The following is a 10,000-nucleotide window of genomic DNA, read 5'->3' as shown; positions in this document are numbered from 1 at the left end:
AGCACTGATGCAGAGGTTAATCCCTGCCTTGTGTTATCTTCATTAAAGCCGTGCAGATGATAATCCACAGCTGGAGTCCTGCAGTGACGAGCTGCGTCTCACCTGATTAGGATGATCAGAGGATTTGATGGTGATGAGCTTTAATCCTCTGAGCTCTGATCCCCGTCCCGCCCACGGCGTCCGGCCACGAGGCGAGACGCGGCGTCCCACAGACGGGCAGGAGGACGTATGAAGGCGCCTCTCAGCGTTTTAATCTCCTCTGTCTGTCAGTTTGATGGACAGCAGGCCGACCTCACCGACACGTCACACAATACAGAGGCTCAGCTCGCCTCAGCTTCTGGGCCCCAGACGGCCCCTCCCACTACACCTGCACTCTGACAGGACGTTATACACACTGTGTATAACAGTGTGTATAACACTGTACACGTACAGTGTGTGTGTACAGTGTGTGTGTATATTTCACCAAGATGTTTTTCTACTGACAACATTAACCTGTCTGTCTGCCTGCCTGTCTGCCTGTCTGCCTGTCTGTCTGTCTGTCTGTCTGTCTGTCTGCCTGTCTGCCTGTCTGTCTGTCTGTCTGCCTGTCTGTCTGCCTGTCTGCCTGCCTGTCTGTCTGTCTGTCTCTCTGTCTGCCTGTCTGCCTGTCTGCCTGTCTGTCTGTCTGTCTGTCTGTCTGTCTGTCTGTCTGTCTGTCTGCCTGTCTGTCTCCAGCTCCTGCGAAAGCGCCACATTGGGAACGACATCGTCACCGTCATCTTCCAGGAGCCGGGCGCTCTGCCCTTCACGCCCAGAAACATCCGCTCACACTGCCAGCACATCTTCATCATCGTGCGTGTGCACAGCCCGTGCACGGAGCACATGTGCTACAGGTGAGCTCAGAGGTCAGAGGTCAGATGTCAGAGGTCAGAGGTGCAGGTGCGCTGTGTGTTTGACGTTCTCAGTTCCTCCTCTCTGTGTGTCCTCAGCGTTGCTGTGACCAAATCGAAAGATGTGCCGTCCTTTGGCCCTCCGATCCCGGCGGGGCTGATGTTCCCCGGCTCGCCCGCCTTCAGAGACTTCCTGCTCACGAAGATCATCAACGCCGAGCACGCGGCGCACAAGTCCAAAAAGTTCCGTGCGATGGCGATGCGCACAAGGCAGGAGCACCTGAAGGACCTGGCGGAGAACTTCACCTCAGCCACGCCACTCGACTGCTCAGCCTCCAGGTTCAGCTTCATCGCTCTGGCGGGCAAGAAGAAGGAACGCAGCCGGCCTCGGAGAGACGCCCACCTGCAGAGCGCCGGTGCCATCACCTGGGCCGTGGCGGCCCGCGACTTCAGCCGCTCGATCGATATCGGCTGTCTCCTGGCCGTTTCCAACGAGTTTGTGGTGCTGATCGAGGAGGCGTCCAGAGAGGTGGTGTTCAGCTGCTGCTGCCGGGACGTCCTCGGCTGGAGCGCCACGCCTGCCGCCGTCAAACTGTTCTACGAGCGCAGCGAGTGTGTCGTCTTCTCCGCCCAGGAGGGATGCTGGGACGACGTTCGAGAAATCACTCAGAGGCTTGAGGTAAGATGACTGGTTAGCAGAGTTCACTTTGTAATGGGACCAGTAACGTGGCATAAAACATAATTAACATGTTGACATGGGTCCGCTCAGTTTACTTCACTGAGGGGAAATGTGGTCTGCAGCCAAACTACACAAAATAACACATAGAAAAACAAGAATTAGACCCTTACATAACACAGTGGAGATATATACAGTGCAGGGAGGAACATGTACCAAGTCTCAGAGTGCTGAGTTACACCCTTTGATTAATTAGGGAGGCTGTGTGGGACAGTGGTCCTCAGACTTTTTGGATCAGGCTCCACCTCCAATCACGCCAAAGCATTCATATCACTCTCTTTGTTTTTTTCCCGAGATAAAAAGGCCAGCGTAAGTCTCATAACTCCAGATCAGCCGCTGTTTCTGGGGTCGCAGAGATCCTTTCTGATCGGTGAAATATTTGTTTTTGGATAATATTCAGAGTATTGTTCCTCCAGGGACATGAAATATTCACAGCAGCATCAAGTGTCAGGTCATGTGTGCACAGATGATTCTCCAAAGTTTGGAAAACAGAAATATCTCCCGCCCTGACTTTATGAGCAGAGAGCTGTTTCCCATCCCAGCCAGGCTGCTGTTTTTTTTTTTTTCCAGAGCATTTTGAGAAGCTGTTCTGTGGGTGTAAAATTGTGGTTTGGTGCAGATGGAAGAGCAAAATGGAGAAAAGTTGGTGTGGACTCTGCCGTTCAAAGTCATCAGCAGAGATGGAGCAGCTGATCGATGTGATCAGGTGTTCAGATGACAGGGTTTATCGTCAAACCCAAAGGCTGCTGCAGCCACGTCTTATGAAGCAAAACTCATACAACGTCAGATTTCTGTCAGGCAAAGAATATAACCACAGGTTTTTGCTGGCTGGCAGGGAGTCAGTGTTGTCAGACAGACTGTAATGACATCTGGTGAACACACTCGTGTCCACTGGAGGAGGAACTCGAACTCAAAATGTCAAGTTTGCACACAAGACATCAGGAAAGCTGGGCCAGAGGCCTGACTTCAGTCTTCAACCGTTTCAAAGGTTCTAACTTCTAAAATGATGTAGTTTTACATTTTCATAACTGAAGAGAAATGCGTGTCACAGCTAACATGCTAATGAGTTAATGTGCTCACGGTGTTAATGACTGAGGGCCAGGTGCTCATTATCCTGCCGAGGCTCACATCCATTCTGTCTTTAGAAGAGGCACTGATTTATAAAATCAGTTATAAGGAGAGAAGAGTCCCGGCTGTAAATAAAATCCTCACAGCAACACTCCTTCTTCCTGCCATGAACACAAATTTCAAAACTGTTTTTTCTGAAGCAGATCTGCTTTACAGTTTGTGTGAATTTGGAATGAGAAAATGCCAAAGTGCTCTCTGACGCCAGGGTCGATCAGATCAGAGGATTTCACACTGAGAAATAGTTTAAACTATAAATCGTTTTTGAAATGTTCAAAATACAAAAATGTGTTGTGTTTAATCTTGCCACGCTGAATCCATTCGTCAGTGTTGTGTGACACGCCTGGTTTACACCGCTAAAGAACAAAAACCTCCGTAATATTTTGCATTTCAAAAAACAAACATTTCTGTCTTCTCTCTTCCTCATCATCCGACAGGAATAGTTAGTCCTCTGCTCCCCTCTGTCGTGGGAGATGTTGGTGATTGTGTTTGAAGAGGAAAGACAGTCGGAGGCAGGAGCAGACAGATTGACAGGAAGTGGCGTGGTGACGGCTGGATGTTGTTTGCAGGTGGTGACTCGCGGCTGTGCGGCGGTGGAGATGACGCTGCGGAGGAACGGCCTCGGACAGCTCGGCTTCCACGTCAACTTTGAAGGCGTGGTGGCCGACGTCGAGTCCTTTGGCTTCGCCTGGCAGGCCGGTCTCCGCCCCGGCTGCCGATTGGTGGAAATTTGCAAGGTTTCCGTGGCGACCCTGTCACATGAACAGATGATCGACCTCCTGCGTACGTCAGTGGTGGTCAGCGTGGTCGTCGTCCAGCCACATGAAGACGGAACACCACGGAGGTAAGCAGCTGGGATTAGGAACCTTTCTGTAAGGCTGTTTCCACTAGGAACCACTAGGAACCTTTCTGTAAGGCTGTGTTTCCACAAGGAACCACTAGGAACCTTTCTGTAATCTGTTTCCACTAGGAACCACTAGGAACCTTTCTGTAGGACTGTGTTTCCACAAGGAACCTTTGTTTAAGGCTGTTTTTCCACTAGGAACCTTTGTTTCAGGCTGTTCATCCACTAGGAATCTTTGTTTAAGGCTGTGTTTCCGCTAGGAACCTTTGTTTCAGCCTGTGTTTCCGCTAGGAACCTTTGTTTAAGGTTGTGTTTCCGCTAGGAACCTTTGTTTCAGGCTGTGTTTCCGCTAGGAACCTTTGTTTAAGGCTGTGTTTCCGCTAGGAACCTTTGCTTCAGGCTGTGGGCCTTTCTCATTTTTCAGTTGTACATCCTCGATTCCTCTCCTTGCCTCCTCTCCTCGTGTCCTAGCCCCGCCCACGGAAGATGGGAGCCGAGGAGGTGAGGCGGCAGGCCTCCTTGCTCGCCGTCAGACACTTGTGGCCAATTTCACCTGTCAGCCACAGAGCGAAACAAACAAACAAACAAACAAACGATACAAAAAATGTTTTCAGGAGAAAAGGGAAAAATATCACCAACAACTGAACCTGCTGTGAGGTTACAGCCACATCCTTCAATCTGGAAGCACCTCCGCAAAGGATCCACCTGAGCCTCCTCGCTCCTCCTCGCTCCTCCACCTGAGCCTCCTTACTCCCCCACCTGTGCCTCCTCGCTCCTCCTCACTCTCCCACCTGAAGGTTCAGAAGGTTCAGACGGTTCAGACTGTTCAGGTGGTTCAGGTGGTTCAGGTTCAGGCGGCTCAGGTTCAGACAGTTCAGAAGGTTCAGGTTCAGAAGTTTCAGACGGTTCAGGAGGTTCAGGCGGCTCAGGTTCAGGCAGTTAAGAAGGTTAAGACAGTTCAGGCGGTTCAGGCGGTTCAGGCGGTTCAGACAGTTCAGGCGGTTCAGGCGGTTCAGGTGGTTCAGGCGGTTCAGACGGTTCAGGTGGTTCAGGCGGTTCAGGCGGTTCAGGCGGTTCAGGCGGCTCAGGCGGTTCAGGTTCAGGCGGTTCAGACGGTTCAGGCGGTTCAGGCGGTTCAGACGGCTCAGGCGGTTCAGGTTCAGTCGGCTCAGGTGGTTCAGGCGGTTCAGGCGGCTCAGGCGGTCAGGTTCAGGCGGTTCAGACGGTTCAGGCTGCTCAGGCAGTTCAGGTTCAGACGGCTCAGGTGGTTCATATTCAGAGGGTTCATAAGGTTCAGGTGGTTCAGAAGGTTCAGGTGGTTCAGGCGGTTCAGGTGGTTCAGGCGGTTCAGGCGGTTCAGGCGGTTCAGGTTCAGGCGGTTCAGGCGGTTCAGACGGTTCAGGCTGCTCAGGCGGTTCAGGTTCAGACGGCTCAGGCGGTTAAGGTTCAGTCGGCTCAGGTGGTTCATATTCAGAGGGTTCATAAGGTTCAGGTGGTTCAGAAGGTTCAGACGGTTCAGGCGGTTCAGACGGTTCAGACGGCTCAGGCGGTTCAGGTTCAGTCGGCTCAGGTGGTTCAGGCGGTTCAGGCGGCTCAGGCGGTTCAGGCGGTTCAGATGGTTCAGGCTGCTCAGGCAGTTCAGGTTCAGACGGCTCAGGTGGTTCATATTCAGAGGGTTCATAAGGTTCAGGTGGTTCAGAAGGTTCAGGTGGTTCAGGCGGTTCAGGTGGTTCAGGCGGTTCAGGCGGCTCAGGCGGTTCAGGTTCAGGCGGTTCAGACGGTTCAGGCTGCTCAGGCGGTTCAGGTTCAGACGGCTCAGGCGGTTAAGGTTCAGTCGGCTCAGGTGGTTCATATTCAGAGGGTTCATAAGGTTCAGGTGGTTCAGACGGTTCAGAAGGTTCAGACGGTTCAGAAGGTTCAGGTGGTTCAGACGCTTCAGGCGGCTCAGACGGTTCAGGCGGTTCGGGCGGTTCAGGCGGTTCAGGTGGCTCAGACGGTTCAGGCGGTTCAGTTTCAGAAGGTTCAGACGGCTCAGACGGTTCAGGCGGTTCAGACAGCTCAGACGTCTCAGGTGGTTCAGGTTCAGGTGGTTTAGAAGATTCAGGTTCAGAAGCTTCTGGCAGTTCAGACGGTTCAGGCATCACAGGCGGTTCAGGCGATTCAGACGGTTCAGGCGACTCAGGTTCAGACCGTTCAGAAGGTTCAGACGGTTCAGGAGGTTCAGGTGGTTCAGGCGGCTTAGGTTCAGGCAGTTAAGAAGGTTGAGACAGTTCAGGCGGTTCAGGCGGTTCAGGCGGTTCAGGCGGTTCAGACGGTTCAGGCGGTTCAGGCGGCTCAGGTTCAGGCGATTCAGATGGTTCAGGCTGCTCAGGCGGTTCAGGTTCAGACGGCTCAGGCGGTTAAGGTTCAGTCGGTTTTGGTGGTTCATTTTCATAGGGTTCTTAAGGTTCAGGTGGTTCAGAAGGTTCAGATGGCTCAGACGGTTCAGAAGGTTCAGACGGTTCAGACTGTTCAGGTGGTTCAGGTGGTTCAGGTTCAGGCAGCTCAGGTTCAGACAGTTCAGAAGGTTCTGGCATTTCAGACGGTTCAGGCATCTCAGGCGGTTCAGGTTCAGGCGGTTCAGGCGGCTCAGGTTCAGGTGATTCAGACGGTTCAGGCGACTCAGGTTCAGACAGTTCAGAAGGTTCAGGAGGTTCAGGTGGTTCAGGCGGCTTAGGTTCAGTCGGTTAAGAAGGGTAAGACAGTTCAGGCGGTTCAGACGGTTCAGGTGGTTCAGGCAGTTCAGGCGGTTCAGACGGTTCAGGCTGCTCAGGCGGTTCAGGTTCAGACGGCTCAGGCGGTTAAGGTTCAGTCGGTTTTGGTGGTTCATTTTCAGAGGATTAATAAGGTTCAGGTGGTTCAGAAGGTTCAGATGGCTCAGACGGTTCAGAAGGTTCAGACGGTTCAGACTGTTCAGGTGGTTCAGGTGGTTCAGGTTCAGGCGGCTCAGATTCAGACAGTTCAGAAGGTTCAGGTTCAGAAGTTTCAGACGGTTCAGGAGGTTCAGGTGGTTCAGGCGGCTCAGGTTCAGGCAGTTAAGAAGGTTAAGACAGTTCAGACAGTTCAGGTGTTTCAGGCGGTTCAGGCGGCTCAGGTGGTTCAGGTTCAGGCGGTTCAGGTTCAGGCGGCCAGACGGTTCAGGCTGCTCAGGCGGTTCAGGTTCAGACGGCTTAGGCTGTTCAGACAGCTCAGACGGTTCAGGCGGCTCAGGCGGCTCAGGTTCAGGTGATTCAGACGGTTCAGGCGACTCAGGTTCAGACAGTTCAGAAGGTTCAGGTTCAGAAGGTTCAGACGGTTCAGGAGGTTCAGGTGGTTCAGGCGGCTTAGGTTCTGGCAGTTAAGAAGGTTAAGACAGTTCAGGTGGTTCAGACGGTTCAGGTGGTTCAGGCAGTTCAGGCAGTTCAGGCGGTTCAGACGGTTCAGGCTGCTCAGGCGGTTCAGGTTCAGATGGCTCAGGCGGTTAAGGTTCAGTCGGTTTTGGTGGTTCATTTTCAGAGGGTTCATAAGGTTCAGGTGGTTCAGAAGGTTCAGATGGCTCAGATGGTTCAGAAGGTTCAGACGGTTCAGACTGTTCAGGTGGTTCAGGTGGTTCAGGTTCAGGCAGCTCAGGTTCAGACAGTTCAGAAGGTTCAGGTTCAGACGTTTTAGACGGTTCAGGAGGTTCAGGTGGTTCAGGCGGCTCAGGTTCAGGCAGTTAAGAAGGTTAAGACAGTTCAGACAGTTCAGGTGTTTCAGGCGGTTCAGGCGGTCCAGGTTCAGACGGCTCAGGCGGTTCAGACAGCTCAGACGGTTCAGGTGGCTCAGGCGGCTCAGGTTCAGGTGGCTCAGGTGGCTCAGGCGGTTCAGACGGTTCAGACAGTTCAGACGGTTCAGGCGGCTCAGGCGGTTCAGGTTCAGGCGGCCAGACGGTTCAGGCGGCTCAGGCGGTTCAGGTTCAGACGGCTTAGGCGGTTCAGACGGCTCAGACGGTTCAGGCGGCTCAGGCGGCTCAGGTTGTTCAGGTTCAGATGTTTCAGGCGGTTCAGGTTCAGGCGGTTCAGGTTCAGACGGTTCAGTTGGCTCAGGTGGTTCAGACGGTTTAGGTTCAGACAGTTCAGGTTCAGAAGGTTCAGATGCTTCAGTCGGTTCAGGTGGTTCAGGTTCAGGCGGTTCAGGTTCAGGTGGTTCAGACGGTTCAGACGGTTCAGGCTCAAGCGGCTCAAACGGTTCAGGTTCATGCGGTTCAGGTTCAGACGGTTCAGGCGGTTCAGGTGGTTCAGACGGTTCAGATGGTTCAGGTTCAGGTGGTTCAGATGGTTCAGGTTCAGGCGGCTCAAACGGAGGATTTTGCAGTAATCTTGGAATAAAGTTGCTTGTGTTTCCCGGGAAGAGGTTTGGTGTGCAGTTTGTGATCCTGGTGCATGCTGGGAAACTGAAGGTTGCAGCAGGAACGTGAGGATTCCGGGTTCCGGATGATAGATATGATTTGATTGGCTGATAGATATGATTTGATTGGCTGATAGGTGTGATCTGATTGGCTGATAGGTGTGATCTGATTGGCTGATAGGTGTGATCTGATTGGCTGATAGATGTGATCTGATTGGCTGATAGATGTGATCTGATTGGCTGATAGGTGTGATCTGATTGGCTGATAGATGTGATCTGATTGGCTGATAGATGTGATCTGATTGGCTGATAGGTGTGATCTGATTGGCTGATAGGTGTGATCTGATTGGCTGTGGCAGCACCGTGAGCCGCTGGCTGCTAATTAACTTCATCCATGTGAACTGATGATGTGAGGCGGCGGCGGCTCGGCGGCACGCAGCGCCCGGCCGCCGCTCAGCCGTGGGATTTTCTCAGTTCTGTCTCCGCAGCTCAGATTAAACAGGTTAATCTGACCAGGGCGGGTTAATCTGACCAGATTAACCCGCTCTGGTCAGAAAGCCTCAGCGGCTGAGTGGCGAGACGGAGACGATGGCAAATCATTTCCAAATCAAGTGGCCGGCAGTTTCAGTGAAGACAGCTCACAGTGTCACACACACACACACACACACACACACACACACACACACACACACACAGACACACACAGATACACACACACACACACACACACACACACACAGATACACACACACACACACAGTTTTTATTAAAGGGTTAAAGGTCTCATGTTGGAATCAGCAGAACTGAAAACAGAGTCCTGATGCTAACATGCTAACTGTGTGTGTGTGTGTGTGTGTGTTGTGTGTGTGTGTGTGTGTGTCTGTGTGTGTGTGTGTGTGTGTGTGTCTGTGTGTGTGTGTGTGTGTGTGTGTGTGTGTGTGTGTGTGTGTCTGTGTGTGTGTCTGTGTGTCTGTGTGTGTGTGTGTGTGTGTGTGTGTGTGTGTGTGTGTGTGTGCAGGAGTTCCTCAGAGCTCTGCCGGCTGCCGCTGCTCGACTACAAGCCGGAGGGGGGCGGGGCCCCGGGGCCCTTCAGGGTCCAGGCCCCGCCCCCCGCCTGGCACTGTGTCGCCGCCGTGCCCGTAGCCCCGCCCCTCTCCGGAGCCTCACCCAATCAGGGCCCGAGCCCCGGGCAGCAGACGCTCCGCTGCCACGGCAACGTCACACGAAGCACCTCATTCGACAGGAAGGACACCAGGTACCACTTCCTGTTCCTCTCCCTCTCCTTCTGCTCATTGGCTGGTTCAGAGGTCAGCCGCTGTGATGTCACTTCCTGTTGAGATGTGCGTGTGTGTGTGTGTGTGTGTGTGTGTGTGTGTGTGTGTGTGTGTGTGTGTGTGAGAGTGTGTGTGTGTGTGTGTGTGTGTGTGTGTGTGTGTAATGAGATGAGCATCGACTTTAGCTCACAAACAGAAAAGTAAGGACTCAGGACACACACACACACACACTCTCACACACACTCCCCTACCGAAAAATAGGAAAGAAGAATTCACAGGATCAAATAGCAGGCCGATTAGTATTTTGCCAGTATTAGGAAAATTAATGGAAAAAATTATATTCAAGCAAATTCAAAATTATTTCTCTATTAATAGTATTAATTCAGATTTTCAGCATGCCTATAAAACTGATTATTCAACATGCACAGCTCTCACACAATTGACAGACGACTGGCTAAAACATATTGACAGTAAATTATTAGTTGGAACAGTATTATTAGATTTTAGTGCTGCATTCGATATTATCGACCATGAACTGCTATTGACAAAACTGGCTGCTTATGGTTTCAAAGTGTCAGCTATTAACTGGATGAAAAGCTACCTATTCAATAGACAACAATGTGTCATGTTCAATGGAAGTTTTTCAAGTGTAAAAGCATTAGATTGTGGTATTCCTCAGGGAAGTTGCCTAGGACCTTTATTATATTCAATATTTGTGAATGATATGCCATATATTTTAAAAAATGCT

The 10,000-nt window shown here is 51.9% G+C and overlaps 1 protein-coding gene across 1 annotated transcript in view; it reads left to right on the top strand.

The window, feature by feature from the left end:
* Window positions 1-10,000, top strand: part of LOC115356816 (signal-induced proliferation-associated 1-like protein 2) — a 32,448-nt gene that overhangs the window by 4,751 nt on the left and 17,697 nt on the right. The window contains exons 2-5 of the mRNA XM_030048078.1: window positions 715-872; window positions 969-1,548; window positions 3,300-3,574; window positions 8,997-9,233. Of these exons, the coding sequence (XP_029903938.1) occupies window positions 715-872; window positions 969-1,548; window positions 3,300-3,574; window positions 8,997-9,233 (1,250 nt within the window). The remainder of the gene's footprint in view (window positions 1-714; window positions 873-968; window positions 1,549-3,299; window positions 3,575-8,996; window positions 9,234-10,000) is intronic.

This window comes from Myripristis murdjan, unplaced genomic scaffold, assembly GCF_902150065.1.
Source record: "Myripristis murdjan unplaced genomic scaffold, fMyrMur1.1, whole genome shotgun sequence".
Taxonomy (NCBI): domain Eukaryota; kingdom Metazoa; phylum Chordata; class Actinopteri; order Holocentriformes; family Holocentridae; genus Myripristis; species Myripristis murdjan.
This window is presented reverse-complemented; position numbering and strand designations above follow the sequence as displayed.